Raw genomic sequence first — 21202 nt, 5'->3', positions numbered from 1 at the left:
GAACACAGCATAGTAATTAGAAAATAATGTGAAATGAGATATGGTTGCATGTATAATAGGACTGTACTACAGAACTTCTGGTGTCCTCCACTTATACACAGGATATATAGGACTCATATAAGACTCTTCCCTCTCTAGTGCCTTTAATGCTCCAATTAATTTAGGAAACCTGTTCAAGAAAGACTGTGCATATGCCTTCTAAGAGGCAATTAAAACATGAACATACAGGCATTTGTAATTTCAAATGCCAATGACATCTGCAATCACACAAGAAAGGAAAAGAAGCTGTGTTCTCCTCTCCACTGGAACTCCAAATGCAGAGTGTATTTATGCACCAAAACATGCACAGCTGGATCCAGTAAAATTACAAGGCATGTTTCAAGCAATATGCTTCATTTGCTACCGCACAGAGAAAAAAGAAAAAAATGTCTTAAATATGGAATTTTTACTATGCCTCCCAGATCAGAGAGTACTCTATGGTCACATCTTTCTAAATATACAAAACCCATACTTAGACTGCAGGTACAATTTGATTGCTCTTAAATATCTAATAAAAGTAACATACGTACTTGATTAAGAATTTTGGCAAGAACCTAGGTTTCTAGTATACCTCTTCTGGTAAGAAATACTAAAAGCATTCTTTTAGATTTGAAAATTCTGGGAAGCATTTAAACTTAAAAAAACTGATAAAAAGAAAACAATTTATAAAATCATAAATTTTATAAAAATTTTTGTAAAAATTATAAAAATTTCAAAAAATGCACTGGTAATTCCAGATATTAAGATCTGATACAGGGAATGCTATTAAAGCAGCAGCAAAATGAATAGCATAGTATGTCCCAAATTTAAAGTTTACGAAACACATATAGGAATATATTTTATGCAGGATGCTGAAATTCCTTGAAATACAACCGCTAAGGGAACACCAGAAAAAAATAACTATTTTGTTTGAATTATGATGACAACATAGAGACTATTAAATCCCTGTCCAATGGGGTTAAGCCAGGAGCTCCCCAAACAATCATAAATGTTGAATCGGTCCCACACAAGAAATAAGCAGACAAAAAGACAAAGGAGAAAATGCCATGCTTTCCTAGAGCTTGCTTTGACTGAGCGCGCCATCTACAGAAATGCAATCACAAACTGAACCTTCTGACCATTAGGTGACACTATACACCACAAATGCAAAGGGAGAGTCAGGAACTACCACGTTAACACGAAGCATATTAAGAAGCCATCAGTAATTTTACGGTATGATACAATTATTAATGTAATATAATACACTTGTCAGTAGAATACAATTCTCATGTGATACTAAGAAACATTTTGTGGCCAGCAAGAAGGATACAGAATCAACTACTAAGCCCACTGAGAACAAATTTGACTTCTATCATAATCCCAGATAGAATTTAACAGCATATTTTATGCAAAAATTTATAAAGCAACCATTTAATTTAATCATGCTGCGATCATAACCTATTTAGAAATTCCACTATTGCATGTAGTCTTTTATTCCTAGAGAAATTGGCAACTTAATTTGTAATCCACAATGATCTGTGGGGGGAGGTCAGACACGAATAGGTTACTTTGGGAAGGGTGAGGGGCAAGGGCGGTGGGGAAGAGGAAAAGAGGGAAAGAGGGAAAGAGAGAAAGAGAGAGAGAGAATGAATAAAGCCTAAACTTTAAAAATCCTCAGAACACAAAGTACGCTCTGACTCTAAAACCCTTCAGAACTAGATAGGGTGGGTTCTTTGAAGTCAGCCAACAGACTGGAAATTATGTCCTTTGCTGTGCCACTTAGCTAATGGCAGTGTGACTACCTTGATCTTGCCTACTTATAACATGAGTATAGATATTATGTGGAAGGGAGGTAAAGAAACTAGCTAAACCTGAGAGGTGAATAAATACGCAGGAATTCCTAGGACTCTGCCTCAAACATACTGTCTGCCTTGTGTACTCATTCATGCTAAAGGGTCAAAACTGTTTGATAACAGCACTGTCCTTGGCTTAGTGGCAGATCATTGCAGCCCAAAATATGTGGTAGTGGGGACAGAAGGATAAAAAGAAATGCTAGTTCTTTACATTTTTCACTAATTGGGGAGCATGGATAATATTTCTTGGACTCTCACTCCTTTTTTCTATTCATGACATACTCCTTAAACTGCCTGATTTCCCCCAAACTCTGCTAGCTTCTTAAAGCAGATTGGGAGGGCACTGAGGAACAGACAACCCGGGTGAGCAAAAGAGGAAATTTTCTCCCGGTTTTTCTAAAGCAGATTCAACTTCTGCACATAGATGTACGGATGATAAAAGAGCCCTGAGCCCTGGATGGGCTGAAACAAAAGTGGGCAGGTTTGGCACTGACTCTCTTAGTTGTCCAACTGTCTAAATGACTAAATGGCTATTTCAAGTCATTTCCTTATTCCTGACTTCCTGGCTTCTCTCTTCTCTCCTGCTGTTTCTCTGTCTCTTTCCTATTGTTTTTCAATGTCTCTCTCTCTCAAACACACACACACCCCCCATAGGTACCAAGACATGCAGTAGGTGACAGGCCTCTCCCACAGTCCCACCCAGATCTTCTTGGAAGCAGAAGCAGAGCTGTCAGGACACAAGTTGGCTGTCAAAGTTTCCAGGAGAGGGAACACGTTGGAGAAAAGACACCTGTAGTTTCTGTCCTAAAACTGTCCACAGTCTCAAGCCTCTCTGGTTCCAAGAATCATTTCTCCTTCCTTTAGCCCCAATAACTTAAAAGCCAAGATCCAGTGCTATATATTTCAATACCTTTCCTACTGGCCTGCTGTTTTAGTGCCAAACAACTCACTTCCTCCTTTGAAAGGGTAGCCTTCATGGGGTAAGAATACTAACTTCAGCACCTCCCCTTTTAGCCTTTGCTGCAACTATGCTTGTCTCCGCCCTACAAAGTATGAATTTGGACCAGTACAAGCTGGATGCAGAGGTACAGGTGCCTCATTTATGAGTGATGTGCTTCAAAGAAAACACTGACTGTAGGACACCTGATGGCTGGCCCAGAAATTAAAGGATGATGATTTTCTAGCATACTTATTAGAAGTGAGTACTAAGATAGCTGCTTATTACTTTTAATTGTAACCAAACCATAGTGATTGAAACATACTTAGAAAACAAAACTGAATTTTTTTCATGTAATCTGCTCATGGAACAAATAGTAATTTTGTTAACTAGTTATGTGGACAATGCTCCTTCACTAAGTGAAACCTCACTAAGTGAAAATTCTATGACTCTGTAACTTAGTTATCCATCCATCCTTCCATCCATCCGTCAGCCAATCAAACAACTGATCATTCATTTTACAAACACTTATGGAATGTTTCTAGAAAAACAGGTCTAGTCCTGAGTCAAATTCTTGAATAGGCAATTTTGGTATATGGAATCCTTTTTGTTCATTTCTATGCCCAATTCTAATTTGTTTTACTCGGTTTCCTAGTGCTTGGTGCCTGGTACCACCCTCCAATATCACAGCTATTCCTTTCATTATGAAATATCTCCACCTCCCAAAATGATCTCCTTCTCTATTCTTAGTTGTAGCAATAAATAAGAAATAGAGAGTTTCCTGGTATCCAGAACTGTACAATAAAGACGACAAAAGTAATCAAAATTGTGGCCCTGAACCTGAACTACATTCTCATTGGGGGAAAGAGACCCACATAGGAAGTAATTAAAGAAAACACACACACACACATTATAAACAATATGTGTATAATCTAAAGCTAATGCTGCTGATTTATTCAGCTAATGCTGAATAAATAACAATGAAAGAGATCATCAGATGCATTAAACTGAAGAAAATATTTATGCAAACATATATTTATATTAAGAAATATAATTTTCTCAATAAACTAAGAAAAGATTTGAGAAATGACTAAGAGAATACTAGGTTGTTTTAGTATTTAACAAAAACAGCAGAAAAGAGCAAGCAAAAGAATGTAAGGGGGCGGAGTCAAGATGGCATACGAGGAGGATGCGGAATTCACATCTCCTCACAACTAGGGCACCTCAGGCACCGGTGGGGGACCACGGACACCTGAGGGGACGGAAGGAACCCCCAGCGACCGGGTAGGACGTGGGGCGTCAGGGGGAGTGAAGGAGGAGGAGAAGTGGCGGCAGGGGACTAGCGCTCCTGAGGGGTGGCTGGGGGAGGGGAAGGGATCCCAGGCCCGAAGGGGGAAATTGGGGAACCACTGGGAGGGCAGAGGATCAAAAGGGAGCATGGCCAGGTTTCCCCTGCCCACTTGGACCCCCAGGAACCTACTGAGATCCCGGGCCTGACCCTCTGCCCACCAAGGCCCCCTCCAGCCGCGTGGGTCCTGAGGGAGAGGGAGGGAGGGAAGGGGGATCAAAAGTAAAGGCCAGACCTCCAGGACCGGCACCCCTGAGGGGCGGCTGAGGGAGGGAAGGAGTTCCTACACGAAGCGGGACCCACCCACAGTTAGGGGTCCAGTGGCGACGGGGGAGACCCTGGGGGAGACGGTGGGGGCAGGGCACGAAGGAATGGAGGGGAACGGGGCCAGCGCTTTCCCTGTCCACTCAGGCACCAGGGAACGTGTTGGGCTCCTGGTCCTAATCCTCTGCCCTCGGAGCCTCCCTCCTGCTGCGCAGAGCCCAAGCCCCACCCCTACACCCCCCCACAGGGCCCCACCTCTACACTCGGAGACGCTCTCTGAGACCCCCTCCAACACGCTGGGGCTAAACCCCACCCACACACCCTCACCCAGGGCCCTACCTCCAAACCTTGGAACTCCACACTCCGGAGGCGGTTCTTTCCACGTGCTGCCTCTCCCCTTCCATGCAGGTCCTAAGCAGAGGCCCTGCCCCACACTTGAAGGACACCCTGTCTAGGCCCCGCCCCACACTGAAATGTCACCCCCCCACCCGCCTAGGTCCCACTCCACCCTAAACCCCGCCCCTGCCTAAGTTCCACCCCCCACCTAAACCCCGTCCCTATAGCCAAGGCTTTTTTGTTTTTTTCCTCTTTCAGATTGGGGTTCTGCTTTACTTGGTTGATTCACTGTTGTTGATTCTTTTATATTTTTATTTTTCCTAATAAATCTTTTATTTTTCTAATTTTATTTTATTCTTTATACTTTGTTAGTGATCTCTCCTTTTGGTGTGTTGCCACCCCCCCCAGCTGTTTTTTTTTCTGTTGTGGTTTTATTTTACCTTGCTGCAGTTGTTTCAATTATAGTTTTATTTTTCCTAATATACTTTTTATCTTCCTAATTTTATTTTGTTTTTTATTCTTTCATATTGTACTGCTCCTTTTTTTCTTTCTTTCTTCCTTTTCTGTTTTTTTTTTTTTTTTTTACCGCACCACAAGCTTGCGGGATCTTGGTTCCCAGGCCAGAGGTCAGGCCCAAGCTCCAGTGGTGGGAGCTCTGAGTCCAAACCACTGGACTAACAGAGAACCTCAGACCCCAGGGAATATCAATCAGAGTGAGGCCTCCTGGAGGTCCTCATCTCAGCACCAAGACCCGGCTCCATCTAACTGCCTGCAATCTCCAGTGCTGGACGCCTCAGGCCAAACAACCAGTAAGACAGGAATACAGCTCCACCCATTAAAAATAAATAAATAAATAAAGGAAATGAAAAGAAAAAATGTTACAGACAAAGGAGCAAGGTAAAAACCTACAAGGCCAAATAAATGATGACAAAATAGGCAACCTACCTGAAAAAGAATTCAGAGTAATGACAGTAAAGATGATCCAAAAACTCAGAAATAGAATGGAGAAAATACAAGAAACATTTAACAAGGATCTAGAAGAACTAAAGAGCAAACAAACGGTGATGAACAACACAACTACTGAAATTAAAAATACTCTAGAAGGAATCAATAACAGAATAACCGAGGCAGAAGAACGGATAAGTGAGCTGGAAGATAAAATGGTGGAAATAACTCCCAGGGAGCAGAATAAAGAAAAAGAATGAAAAGAATTGAAGACAGTCTCAGAGACTTCTGGGACAACATTAAACACACCAACATATGATTTATAGGGGTCCCAGAAGAAGAAGAGAAAAAGAAAGGGTCTGAGAAAATATTTGAAGAGATTATAGTTGAAAAATTCCCTAACATGGGAAAGGAAATAGTCAATTAAGTCCAGGAAGCACAGAGAGTCCCATACAGGATAAACCCAAAAAGAAACATGCCAAGACACATATTAATCAAACTATCAAAAATTAAATACAAAGAAAAAATATTAAAAGCAGCAAGGGAAAAGCAACAAATAACATACAAGGGAATCCCCATAAGGTTAACGGCTGATCTTTCAGCAGAAACTCTGCAAGCCAAAAGGGAGTGGCAGGACATATTTAAAGTGAGGAAAGGGAAAAACCTACAACCAAGATTATTCTACCCAGCAAGGATCTCATTCAGACTTGACAGAGAAATTAAAACCTTTACAGACAAGCAAAAGCTAAGAGAATTCAGCACCACCAAACCAGCTTTACAACAAATGCTAAAGGAACTTCTCTAGGCAGGAAACACAAGAGAAGGAAAAGACCTACAATAACAAACCCAAAACAATTAAGAAAATGGTAATAGGAACATACATATCAATAATTACGTTAAATGTAAATGGATAAATGCTCCAACCAAAACACATAGACTGGCTGAACAGATACAAAAACAAGACCTGTACATATGCTGTCTAAAAGAGACCCATTTCAGACCTAGGGACACATACAGACTGAAAGGGAGGGAATGGAAAAAGATATTCCACGCAAATGGAAATCAAAAGAAAGCTGGAGTAGCAATTCTTGTATCAGACAAAATAGACTTTAAGATAAAGACTATTACAAGAGACAAAGAAGGACACTACATAATGATCAAGGGATCAATCCAAGAAGAAGATATAACAATTGTAAATATTTACGCACCCAACATAGGAGCACCTCAATACATAAGGCAAATGCTAACAGCCATAAAAGAGGAAATTGACAGTAACACAATCATAGTAGGGGACTTTAACACCCCACTTTCACCAATGGACAGATCATCCAAAATGAAAATAAATAAGGAAACACAAGCTTTAAATGACACATTAAACAATATGGACTTAACTGATATTTATAGGACATTCCATCCAAAAACAACAGAATGCACTTTCTTCTCAAGGGCTCATGGAACATTCTATGGGATAGGTCACATCTTGGGTCGCAAATCAAGCCTTGGTAAATTTAAGAAAATTGAAATCGTATCAAGTATCTTTTCTGAACACAACGCTATGAGACTAGATATCAGTTACAGGAAAAAAACTGTAAAAATACAAACACATGGAGGCTAAACAATATACTACTAAATAACCAAGAGATCACTGAAGAAATCAAAGAGGAAATCAAAAAATACCTAGAAACAAATGACAATGAAAACAAGATGACCCAAAACCTATGGGATGCAGCAAAAGCAATTCTAAGAGGGAAGTTTATAGCAATACAATCCTACCTCAAGATACAAGAAAGTCTCAACTAAACAACCTAACCTTACACTTTAAGTAATTAGAGAAAGAAGAACAAAAAAACCCCACAGTTAGCATAAGGAAAGAAGTCATAAAGATCAGATCAGAAATAAATGAAAAAGAAATGAAGGAAACAATAGCAAAGATCAATAAAACTGAAAGCTGGTTCTATGAGAAGATAAACAAAATTGATAAACCATTAGTCAGACCCACGAAGAAAAAAAGGAAGAAGACTCAAATCAAAAGGATTAGAAATGACAAAGAAGTTATAACAGACACCACAGAAATACAAAGCATCCTAAGAGACTACTACAAGCAACTCTATGCCAGTAAAATGGACAACCTGGAAGAAACGGACAAATTCTTAGAAAAGCACAACCTTTTGAGACTGAAACAGGAAGAAATAGAAAATATAAACAGACCAATCACAAGCACTGAAATTGAAACTGTGATTAAAAATCTTCCAATAAACAAAAGCCCAGGGCAAGATGGCTTCACAGGCGAATTCTATCAAATATTTAGAGAAGAGCTAACACCTATCCTTCTCAAACTCTTGCAAAATATGGCAGAGGGAGGAACACTCCCAAACTCATTCTACGAAGCCACCATCACCCTGATACCAAAACCAGACAAAGATGTCACAAAATAAGAAAACTACAGGCCGATATCTCTGATGAACACAGATGCAAAAATCCTCAACAAAATACTAGCAAACAATTCAACAGCACATTAAAAGGATCATACACCATGATCAAGTGAGTTTATCCCAGGAATGCAAGAATTCTTCAATATACGCAAGTCAATCAATGTGATACACCGTATTAAGAAACTGAAGAATAAAAACCATATAATAATCTCAATAGATACACAAAAAGCTTTTGACAAAATTCAACACCCATTTATGATAAAAACTCTCCAGGAAGTAGGCATAGACGGAACCTACCTCAACATAATAAAGGCCATATACGACAAACCCACAGCCAACATCATTCTCAATGGTGAAAAACTGAAACCATTTCCTCCAAGATCAGAACAACACAAGGTTGCCCACTCTCACCACTCTCATTCAACATAGTTTTGGAAGTTTTAGCCACAGCAATCAGGGAAGAAAAAGAAATAAAAGGAGTCCAAATCGGAAAAGAAGAAGTAAAACTGTCACTGTTTGCAGATGACATGATACTATACATAGAGACTTCTAAAGATGCTACCAGAAAACTACTAGAGCTAATCAATGAATTTGTAGAGTAGCAGGATACAAAATTAATGCACAGAAATCTCTTGCATTCCTATACACTAATGATGAAAAATTTGAAAGAGAAATTAAGGAAACACTCCCATTTACCACTGCAACAAAAAGAATAAAATATCTAGGAATAATCCTACCTTAAGAGACAAAAGACCTGTATGCAGAAAACTATAAGACACTGATGAAAGAAATTAAAGACTGTACAAATAGATGGAGAGATATACTATGTTCCTGGACTGGAAGAATCAACATTGTGAAAATGACTCTACTACCCAAAGCAATCTACAGATACAATGCAATCCCTATCAAACTACCAATGGCATTCTTCACAGAACTAGAACAAAAAATTTCACAATTTGTATGGAAACACAAAAGACCCCAAACAGCCAAAGCAATCTTGAGAAAGAAAAACAGAGCTGGAGGAAGCAGGCTCCCTGACTTCAGACTATACTACAAAGCTACAGTCATCAAGACAGTATGGTACTGGCACAAAAACAGAAATATAGATCAATGGAACAGGATAGAAAGCCCAGAGATAAACGCACACACATATGGTCACCTTATCTTTGATAAAGGAGGCAAGAGCATGCAATGGAGAAAAGACAGCCTCTTCAATAAGTGGTGCTGGGAAAACTGGACAGCTACATGTAAAAGAATGAAATTAGAACACTCCCTAACACCACACACAAAAATAAACTCAAAATGGATTAAAGACCTAAATGTAAGGCCAGACACTATAAAACTCTTAGAGGAAAACATAGCAGAACACTCTATGACATTAATCACAGCAAGATCCTTTTTGACCCACCTCCTACAGAAATGGAAATAAAAACAAAAATAAACAAATGGGACCTAATGAAACTTAAAAGCTTTTGCACAGCAAAGGAAACCATAAACAAGACGAAAAGACAGAAAGAGAAACACAAATACCATATGCTAACACATATATATGGAATCTAAAAAAAAAAAAGTTTCTGAAGAACCTAGGTGCAGGACAGGAATAAAGACACAGACATAGAAAATGGACTTGAGGACACAGGGAGGGGGAACGGTAAGCTGGGACAAAGTGAGAGAGTAGCACTGACATATATACACTACCAAATGTAAAATAGATAGCTAGTGGGAAGCAGCTGCATGGCACAGGGAGATCAGCTCAGTGCTTTGCAACCACCTAGACGGGTAGGATAAGGAGGGTGGGAGGGAGATGCAAGAGGGAGGGGATATGGGGATGTATGTATACATATAGCTGATTCACTTTGGTATACAGCAGAAACTAACACAACAATGTAAAGCAATTATACTCCAATAAAGATGTTAGAAAAACAGAATGCAAGAGAGAATAACATAACTGGACTGAACAAAACAAAGAGGCTGAGGATGGGAGATAGAATGAAATAAGAGAAATATTTAAGTTGGGGATAGAAGTCAGTGAGGGAGGTCTACGTAATTAACAGAACACCTCGGATATTAGGGTGAGAAATATAGTTATCTACATGCTAAAATGGGCAAGAGAGAGCCATCAAAATTCTGAGACATGAGGAAATATACACTAGCAATCAGGAAATCAGGAAATAGCATTTCCACCTTGAAAGTATTACAGCCATATTTGAACCATTCTAATAAAATAAAGCTATAACGAGCTCTTATGCTGAAAAGACTATTTTATCCATATCATACATTCATGTACTCAAACTCTGATTGTTTTTTTATAAGGATTTTTAGAAAATACTACCTTTGGACTCCAGTTCCAGTTTCTTTTTCTTTGCCCATATATTATGGTAGTTTTCAGCCATCATTTCCGCCATAGCCTTAAACGAACAAAATGTTTAGCAACTAAGTTATACTCTAAAAGGATAGTAGAAAAAGATAACTTTGCCTTCCAATATGTAATATGAGAACATACTTTAAATTAATAAATCGTAGTGTGTTAGTGCTAAAACACATCTAAAAGATAATTAAGCACAGCTTTGTTATTTAGAATCTGAATTTCAGAGGATTCTAATGATCTGTGAATTTACAAACCAGCAGAGGTGATGTGATGGGAATGGTCATTGTTCCTTATAATGTTTAAAGATACATGTTTTGTTAATTTAATAATGAAACTTCAAACTAGCTATGCACTTAAAAAATATGTTTATTTACAAGTTCTTATTTTAATTTCTAAAGTTTTAAAAGATGATGTAAACCTTACTGAATGAACACTGAATGCAAAGAGAATCAGACAAGCAGTCTAGATCCATGTCTGTCCCAATCTAGGTCAGTCTGAGGTCTTGGACGAGGCTTGGCCTCTGTGGTCTTTGGGTTTTGACAAGATTACCTCCAAGATTCCTTTCATTATTGATTTTCAAGTTTACTATGTCATGTTAATACATTCGTACCAGAGCAATGACAAAGGGCAAGCCAAACAATTTAACAATCCACAGATTTTTATCTTTATATACTTATATCTCTTGGAATAATACTAACAATGCCAATATCATTGTCTGATCATTATATTGACCTGTTAACTTATGTTCCATGGCAACAAACTTTATCTTTTCACTCAAATCAGGCAATTCAAAGTAGATTCCTTAGTGACAAAGGAGACAGAAGTATGGCTGGAGAAAGCAAAATGCCATCCGTTTCCCTGGATAAACAACTTATAATATATATTCTTTCATGAGTAATTAAAGTGATCCTTGAGCAGAGCATTATAAACTACTGATTTAGTCTCTTCTCACATGCAGTTATTTAATTATATTAGGACTTTTACATAGATATGATCTTTAAAGAAAATATATTATCCTAGAAAAAGTTCTATCCACTTTTACAGCATTAAAAGCTTAGGGTACATAATCTATAAATTCCATGGACCTTCTATATGATCACTACATTCAAATAATTCATGCTGTAAAATACATGCAGGAAATGTTACAGTATGCTTTTTAAAAATGGAATTTGCAGAATATTTTTAAAAGTACTTACATGCAGATCTCTGGATAGTGTAACATTGCTCATGTCAATGGCTCGGGGGCTATAACCATGGGCGGCATCTACAGAAACCTAGATAATTTGCAAAAAAATATAGCATCTCATTTAAAAACCCAGTAGAGAGAGATTTAAGAGACACTTTGGAAATATAAGGCAAACAAAATTCCAAGTGTAACGTTTCCTCAGATAAAACTGGCAAGTAGCTACACAAATTAATTTTGCAAACATATCTAGCAGATTAAATTATATTTGGGTGTCTGACAAGTACTTATGATTGAATAATACATCCCAATATCTTAGGGATTGCCAATCTGTAAAGCTAACGATCAGGATTCAACAAATTACATAGTGAGTCCAAGATTCTGAAATATTACTGGAATCAAAGGATAATTGAATTCTTGAGTTTCTTACAAATTCTAATTGGCTGCAATGAAATTTTCTTTTCCTCACACAAACGGTAGTTAATCAAAGAGGTCAGTATTTATAAATGTCTTTATGGGCCAAATAGTAAGATAAAATAAAGCCAACTTTTTAATTTTAAAAGTGCATCATATAGTAGTACTCAGTGATTTGTAACGACATCCTCAATCACCAGAGGGCTTCCTTAATATCTAAATTTTGACATTTTAAGGATGAAATCTACAAAACAAAAAGACAACCTACAGAATGGGAGAAAATATTTGCAAATGATGCGACTGACAAGGGATTAATTTCCAAAATATACAAACGGCTCAGTATCAATTTCCAAAATATACAATACAGCTCAGTATCAAAAAAAAAAAAAACAACACCACCCCAATCAAATAATGGGCAGAAGACCTAAATAGACATTTCTCCAAAGAAGACATACAGATGGCCAACTGGCACATGAAAAGATGCTCAACATCGCTAACTATTAGAGGAATGCAAATCAAAACTACAATGAGGTACCACCTCTCACTGGTCAGAATGGCCATCATTAAAAAGTCTACAAATAACAAATACTGGAGAGAGTCTGGAGAAAAGGGAACCCTCTGACACTGCTGGTGGGAATGTAAGTTGGTGCAGCCCCTATGGAAAACAGGATGGAGATTACTCAAAAAACTAAAAATAGAGTTGCCATATGATCCAGCAATCCCACTCCTGGGCATATACCCAAACAAAACTATGATTCAAAAAGACACATGCACCCTTATGTTCACTGCAGCACTATTCACAATAGCCAAGACATGGAAACAATCTAAGTGTCCATCGACAGACGAATGGATAAAGAAGATGTGGTACATATATACAATGGAACACTACTCAGCCATGAAAAAGAATGAATGCCATTTGCAGCAACATGGATGGACTTAGAGATGATCATACTAAGTAAAGTAATTCAGAAAGAGAAAGACAAATACCATATGATATCACTCATACGTGGAATCTAAAATATGACACAAATGAACCTATCTACAAAACAGAAACAGACGCACAGACATAGAGAACAGACTTGTGGTTGCCAAGCGGGAGGGGGTTGGATGGAGTGGGAGTTTGGGATTAGCAGATGCAAACTATCATATACAGAATGGATAAACAACAAGGTCCTACTGTATAGCACAGGGAACTATATCCTGTGATAAACCATAAAGGAAAAGCATATAAAAAGAATGTATATATATGTATAACTGAATCACTTTGCTGTACAGCAGAAATTAACACAACATAAATCAACTATACTTCAATTAAAAAGACAAGAATGAAACCTATCTTCCCATCAACTGCAAGAGGGTTTCACTTACTGTCAGGAGCTCTTACCTCATTCCACCCAATGGCATATTATGGGAAAGTATGCCACAGAAACGAACTCTGGTTCATGCTTATAAATCTGAAATTATATTTGATATATTTCATAACTGTGTATATTCTCTTGTCAGACATGGATAAACAAAAAGCTAAATAAAAGGTACAATACAGCTCAGATCTGTGCCCGTGAACCAAAGGGATGCTACCATTAACCATGTTCTCATGGGCTACACTGAACTCACCGGTCAGTTCTGAGACGGAATCTTGGCTTCTGTGTCAGTACTGAGCCACTGCTGGGAACCATCCATAATAGAATGTGAAATAAAAATCACAGTTTTTTCTCCCTTAAATACCCACGAAAGGAAATTGAGACTTAGAGAACTTAAGTGCCTCACCCAAGGTCACAGAGCTAAAATTCTGAGCAGGCAGGATTCCATCTCAGGCTGTCTGACTCCAGGCCCACTTCTCTCTCACTATCACCTCTTTCCTTCAACATATCGCAATATATTTCTTTCCCCAGCACTCTACTACACCTGCCCTCTCTAATGTAATCAGTTCCCAAGTTGCCAAGTTCAAAGTCCTCTTTGCAGCTACCATCAAACTGGTCCTTCTACGCTGGACATGACTAACCACCACTCAACCAGCCCCCTCGTTTCACGAAACCACCCACCTGGCTCTCCACTCCCCTCTCTGATCTCTCTGCCTCCTTCTCTGGCTCCTCTTCCATAAATGACCTTGAAATATTTGTGGCTTTCTGGGTTCCCTCTTCAATTTGTCTTTCTTTATTCTAAATGCTTTCTTTAGGTGTCCCTATCCACATCTACTTTAAATATTTCATTTATCAACCATGTTTTATTAAACCAAAAATGAATTGATCCAGCCTAGCATTGCTCCTCTGCTCTAGACTTACATTTTCAACTATTCATTACCATCTCCATTTGGGATTCTATACATGTATTCATTTTCAACTGCTGCTATAATAAGCGACTGCCAGAAATGTAGTGGCTTAAAACATCACAAAGTTATGAGAAATCTGAAATAGGTCTCAATTAGCTAAATTCAAGGTGTCCACAGGGCTGTGTTCCTTTCTAGAGGTTTTATCAAAGCAGCTTTTCCCTGTCTTTCCCAGCTTCTAAAGGCCACCCACATTTTTGACTCATGGCTCCTTCCTCCATCTTCAAGTCAGCTATACTGCATCTCTCTGACCTTCCTTCTGTAGTCACGTCTCCTTTGTCCAAAGCCAGGAAAGGGTATCCACTTTTAAGGATCCTTGTGATTACGCTGGACCCACCAATAATTCAGCAGAATCTCCCCCATCTCAAGATCATTAACCTTGATCACATGGGCAAATGTAATCGCATTGGCAAAGCCCCAGGAAATCAACCTTTCTACACACAACAGTGATTGGGGATCATCTTTGGAGCCAGAATTCTGCCTAACACGACCTCTAAAATCAAACGCATATTCTCTCCTTGCCACCCACCCCCCAGTACTAACCTCATCTCACATACGCTACCCACCTGGTAGGCCAGTACAGACCCATGGCAACCCCCTTGGATTAGTCCTCCTCATCTGCCATTATGAATCAGTCACAAAATTCTGTCTCTTCTACTACAAAACATCTCTGAGATACAGCCGCTTCCCTCCATGTCCACTGTCTTTGCTCTAATTCAGATATTTAATGTTTTTGTTTTGTTTCATGCAACGTATTCAATATCCTCCTAAGGAGTCTGTCTTTCTGCCTTCAATCTCCCCCTTCTCTGATTCCTTCTCTACTCTGTTGTGAGAATTACATTTCCAAAGTATTGATTTTGTTATTCCCTGAGTTATAAGCCTTTCCACTGAACAGTAAAAATCTGCAGGCCTAGGCTGAGCCTTATTCATCACAGTATTCCCAGAGTCTGGCACAAGCCATCTTTCATCAACTTCAGGATTATAAAATGATTCCCAATCTCACAGATATTGAAATATGGCAAACATGTGTCTTAAAACTAATTCTAAAAAAAGCATTAGACTCTGCACATTTTGTTGAATAAATGAATCAAATAGAGTTGATATCGATAACTTTATTTGTTCCTAAAATAAAATTCTCAGTATTTAATATCCTCTTAGACCATGTTCCTTATATAACTGAAATTTATATCCTTTTAGCTTTAGAGTAAGTTATTGAGGCTGGTGTAAAGAATGCAAGTAGATATTTGTTTATTCAGAGATAGATTCTTTTTATGTTTTTCATAACCTGTTTCTCTCCTTTACATTCACAGAAATCACAAGACTGGCTAGGTCTTCTATAATTTCAAGTTACTTGGGATACATACCATCTCTGAATTTAATTAACTCTAGTCTTCTTAGCAATAATAATAACAACAAATAACAACCACCGTGTGAATGGTTATGTGCAAGGCACATAGATTATCTCATTTCTTTAGAACAATTCTGAAAAGGAGGTACTGCTTTTTGTCATTTTAAAATAAGAGGATCAAAAGAATTAAATAATTTTAAGTCATTATATCATGTTAATTGTAAACAGCAGAATCAAGTTTTTAAAGTAATTCTGACTCCAAAGCACTTGTCAACTTTCTTAAGACGGCCCCCAATGTTCCACCTGATTTGGCCCCTGAGACCTCTCTTCCCATCTCCTTGTTACTCATGAGCTCCAATCTCACTGGATTCCTTGTTTTCCCTTACACACGCCAGGCCACACTCCCATCTCAGAGCATGTGCACGACTTGCAACATCCTTCCCCCAAATAGGTCCAACTCCCTTCCCTTCTATTCAATTTATCTTCTCCATGAAATCTGCTCTGATAACCCTATTATCATACTGCAACTCATCCCCAAAGGCTAACCAACTCCCCTGCTCTGCACTCGGAATCTGCCTTTCCATGCTACGTTTTCTCTTTCCATAATATTTATCACATTTTGATGTAGTATGTAATTTACTTATATCTATTATTTACTTTCCCCATTAACGTGTAAGCTCCATGAGAGCAGAGGTTTTTGTCTATTTTGTTCATGGACCTATTTGAAAAGCTTAGGATAGTACATGGAACATAGCAGGTGCTCAGTAAATAACTGTTAAAAGAATGAATGAATCATTCCTCTATCCTAGCCTGTATTTTAGTTAAAGATAGGTAACACTTTCCGAATTTCACTCCCATCTTCCTCTCCTTCTCAGGTTATAAGCTTATTTTTTAAATTAGTTTAAATAATTTATACCCTACATGTGTAATAAAAACCAGATATAAGAAATTAAAATTGGGAGGTAAATAAGTAATTACTGAGAACCTGTGGAATATGACTGAAATTGTCAGAAATGTCCTCCTTTTCTGCTGACTTGAGTGACGACCAAGGAAGTCAAAATCCACCAATTTAGCTGCTCTACTCAGCATCTCCTCACTGATAATTATATCAGCATCTATACACTCTATTCTTTATTTTATTGAAGTACAGTTGATTTACAATGTTGTGTTAATTTCTGCTGTACAGCAAAGTGATTCAGTTATATACATATATATATATATATATATATATATTCTTTTTCATACTCTTTTCCATTTTGGTTTATCACAGGATATTGAATATGGTTCCCTGTGCTATACAGTAGGACCTTGTCATCGATCCATCCTATATGTTTAATAGTTTGCATCTGCTAATCCCAAACTCCCAATCCATCCCTCCCCGACGGCAACAAGTCTGTTCTCTATGTCTGTGCATCTGCTTCTGTTTCATAGATAAGTTTATTTGTGTCATATATTAGATTCTACATATAAGTATACACTCTATTCTATATATTATCAAGTTATTGGATTTGTCATTGCTCATATATTATCTTAATATGCAAATTACAAAACCCTAATTGAGTGGCAAATTTCCTGAAATCATGATTCATGTAGTGTTGACGGTAAACAAAAGACATTAACAATGTTATTGATCCATGTAAAAATAATTATGATCATAATTAGGTCTAACATTGAAATATATGCCTGTCACTCCTTTAAGCGATTTATAAGCATCCCAACATGTAATTCTCACAATAATCTTTTAAATTAGATGCTCTCTTCTGTTTCATTTTAAAAAGGAGAAAACTGCAGCAGAGAGAGGTTAAGCAGTTTGCCTGAGCTCACAAAAAAGCTATCTACTCCATGGTGAGGCCAGGATTTCAACCCAGACAGGCTGTGCCAGATCTTGCTGAGTTAAACACAGGCCGCTTCTGCCTCACAGACGGAGTGCTGAGCCCCAGTGGAAGGAAGCTAAGAATAACAGCTCCAGAATCATGTCAACAAGTGATCTCAATTCACCCAACTGCAGTCCTTACTATACAGTGATGCCACCAAAAGTGTTCCTTAATTTATTCAAGAGTGTATCTATTACATAATAGAAAACATCTTTATAGTCACATGGGAAATCAGTAATGGAGAGAAGAAAAGACATTAAGAAGTTTGGCAAGATGATAACTGAAAAAGATGATAATACTGTTAGGTTAGTAATTAAGAAATGACAAGCCATTTTAACATTTCAAATAATGTTGGATTATGCTTAAAGAATGTTTGTGTGAAAATAATGGCAAGGGTTATAAATATATTTGTGGCATTTGTTGCTCTCTGTTTCTGATACTGATAGAAATATAGAAATATTCTTTCTTTTTTTTTTAAACGACTGAAAGGTCAAAGTACTACATACTCAAACACCCTCTTTTATTTACCTTTGAAGAAATGCTCTCTGGCATTAAAAATATATAAATAATAATGGTAATAATAAGAGTTACCATTTACTGAGGTAAACAGATTGAGTAACGTGCCCAGCAGTTTATTTCTAGAAAGTGGTGGTCCCAAGATTGAAGCCCCAGTGGTCTACCTCCAGAGCTGTCCCTCTTAATCCGTACATCTGGCATAAGCACCTCCTAATATTTTGAAATGACGTAGGAGATTTAACAATATATGTCGTATGTCACACATGTCACTCTGAAAATCATTAAGACTTAAGAGATGATTATATGGGTATCAATTAATAGTATCTAATTGAGGGCTTAATGGGAACTGAAAACTGCACCAGGAGCTAAGCGGGGTGTAAGAAGAGCAGAAATATACACAACATACACAATTTTTTTTTTTTTTTTATAGCCATCTTGAGAAAAGTTTATTGAAATTCAGAAAAACATAATTATGATTTTCCTGGGGTTAAAACAAGGTAATCCTTTTCTGAAGATGGATTGGTTATACCTTGTGCATTATAATTTACAGTCTGTAATCACTTCCGATGTTTTAGAATCAGTTTCTTATATTTCGTGTAACATTTTCTATCTGACATGATCCAGTACCATTTTGGACTTTGTTATGTTTCATCATCGGTTACTGTTTTTTTTTTTTCAGAGATGCTCGCAAAAGTATGAAATCTGTAAGTTATTTTAGTCTTCAGGTGAGCGTGGCTAAAACTGCGGTAGGAACCTTTGCTTCTCTCCCTTTTCTGGTATTTTTGAAAAATTCTAGAGATAAGACAGGCAGAGGCCTACTCAGCAGTCTGCCCTACTTGCTCTGACAGCAGTGGCAGGAAAAGGTATGGCAAAGACAGCAACAAGAGAATGGAGTACCCCTCCCTTCTGTTGCAGCCCTTCCCTTGCCCTCTCTGGGCTGTGCTCCAGCATGTTATATAGGCCCAGGTTTTCTGGCTAATAGACAGGTCTTTTTTTCTTGTCTGCCTCCTACCATTTCTACCCTTTATTGCTGGCCCACAGAATCGGCACCGTTATTGTTTCAAAGGGCATGTTCTCATTCAACATATACAAATTTAGATTAGAGCACATAATTTTTGCTATGAAGGGCAGTGGGAGAATCTATTTCATTTTTCCTGGCAGAGCTTAAAGTCACTTCCATTATGTAATAATTTCCTTATTTCCTATACAACTTACAGGAAAAAAAAAAAAAAAGACATCATTCCATTCTCTGCACTCTGAGCGTTTTGTACATACCACCAGCCTAAATCTTATTGTTGTGGTAGGTTTAACTAGACTGTCTCTAACACCAAGTTGTGAGTCTTTAGGAGTAGAATTGGATCTTATTATCTTCGTATTCCTATCACCTAGTACTCAGTTTGTGCTCAATATTTGTTCAAACAGATTAAAACAAAATGTGATTTAGTTAGAAATGTGTGCATACATGATAACAAGGTAAAATATGCTTTTACAGCTTCTATCTCCAGGATACTTAAGAGAATATGATGTAAAATATGCCCAAATCAGAACTTAATCTATTTAACAGTACTGTATTTCAAATATGAAGCATGTGAAGTGCACGCTTTGAGTACCTTCATTTTCTTTTTTTCAAAAATGTCATCTGCATAAATGGCAATAATAAACACAACAGTTTGGTTAAACCAAAGGCAGTGGCCCAAGCAGTCTGGAAAGGGATGACGACAGGTTTAGCTCCCAGGAGAAATGAAAGGGCCAGTTGGTATTTGGTCCCCACCTTGAACCTTAGGTTCTCAAGGTCAAGGCTGCCCTTATTCTGCCATCTTGAACACAGAAGCCCCACAGCCACGCCCTGTTAAGCAGACTGGACTTCCCTGACCTGATCCACTAGCGGTGTGCTCTTCGATTCCTGCGCTGCCTGTCTGGTTCACATCTTCCCTTCGCAAGTGGGCAGGTGCTCAAGCCCACCTGTATGGAGCACGCATGGGGGTTTTAGATCTGGATCGCTACTATCTGACCACCCCTCCAGCTCCTAAGAACCAACCTTCAGTTCTTACTGGTAAGGAGACAAAAGCTCTGTAGACAACCTTTTTGTGGATAAAGGAACACATTTTACATCCTTCATTAGCGTAACTTTAAGACTTTATCATCGAGTACTCCTTTATATACTGTCAGGAGAAGTACAACCTGATATATAAACTCCAGTACTTTAACCAAGACCTAAACTCACTTAAATTAAAAGGAACAGAGTTTTCCCCCTTCTGAACTTTATCTTAGTCTTCAGAATTTTCAAGTTAGTTGTTTTGGAAAACACAATAATTAAATGAAATATTCAAATTCTTTTAAAATAACATAAACACTGAATTCATCACTGTGATTCTTACCTGGCTTGTCTGGGAAATACGACGAGTCCGGTTATAAAGGGCCATGCTGTCTCCCTCCCGTGTTCTTTCAATTCTCCACCCCCAGGCCAGCATAGTTTTTAAAGATTCTTTGATTGGCCAGCGATAAATTTCTTTTTCCTAGAAAAACATCAGAAAAGGGTGGGGTATTATGAACCTAAACAAAAATTTAAAATATTTAATGCTTTGTTCTGAAATACTCTGTCTTCACCTACAAATTTTTGATCGGCATTGTTTATTTAAAAATAAAAAAGGAAAGTAAAAATTCTGAAGAGCAGAGTGTGAGCAGAGACCTCGTTTGACTAATGCTGCTAAGAGGGATCCTGTCTTATTATACAGCATGAGGCTAATTTCCTTTAGTTTCCCAGATTCTGATACTTCAGACAGAAACCAGGAGAAACACAATTAGGAAGAAGTGCCAGATTATATGACGTGTGCTTGAAGCCGTTTCTACCATCTGAATAAACAGAGAAGTAACTTCCTCTGTAAGCACCAAGCTAGAAAATCCTTTTCATTTCATTTTTCAAGATACTGCTTTCCCCTCAAAGAAGTAAAATATATGAAAACATAAATAATAAGCATATTACAATATATTACTTCATTACCCCTTATCAAAAAACTCTTAAGAATGAAAAGAATATTTT

The 21202-nt window shown here is 37.9% G+C and overlaps 1 protein-coding gene across 1 annotated transcript in view; it reads right to left on the bottom strand.

Annotated features, from left to right (window-relative positions):
* The window catches only part of RYR2 (ryanodine receptor 2), a 772975-nt gene that overhangs the window by 155933 nt on the left and 595840 nt on the right, over nt 1–21202 (bottom strand). Inside the window, exons 56-58 of the mRNA XM_059899659.1 lie at nt 20541–20678; nt 11698–11775; nt 10466–10541 (exon numbers count right to left, since the gene is read on the bottom strand). Of these exons, the coding sequence (XP_059755642.1) occupies nt 10466–10541; nt 11698–11775; nt 20541–20678 (292 nt within the window). The remainder of the gene's footprint in view (nt 1–10465; nt 10542–11697; nt 11776–20540; nt 20679–21202) is intronic.

This window comes from Balaenoptera ricei, chromosome 16 (genome assembly GCF_028023285.1).
Source record: "Balaenoptera ricei isolate mBalRic1 chromosome 16, mBalRic1.hap2, whole genome shotgun sequence".
Taxonomy (NCBI): Eukaryota; Metazoa; Chordata; class Mammalia; order Artiodactyla; family Balaenopteridae; genus Balaenoptera; species Balaenoptera ricei.
This window is presented reverse-complemented; position numbering and strand designations above follow the sequence as displayed.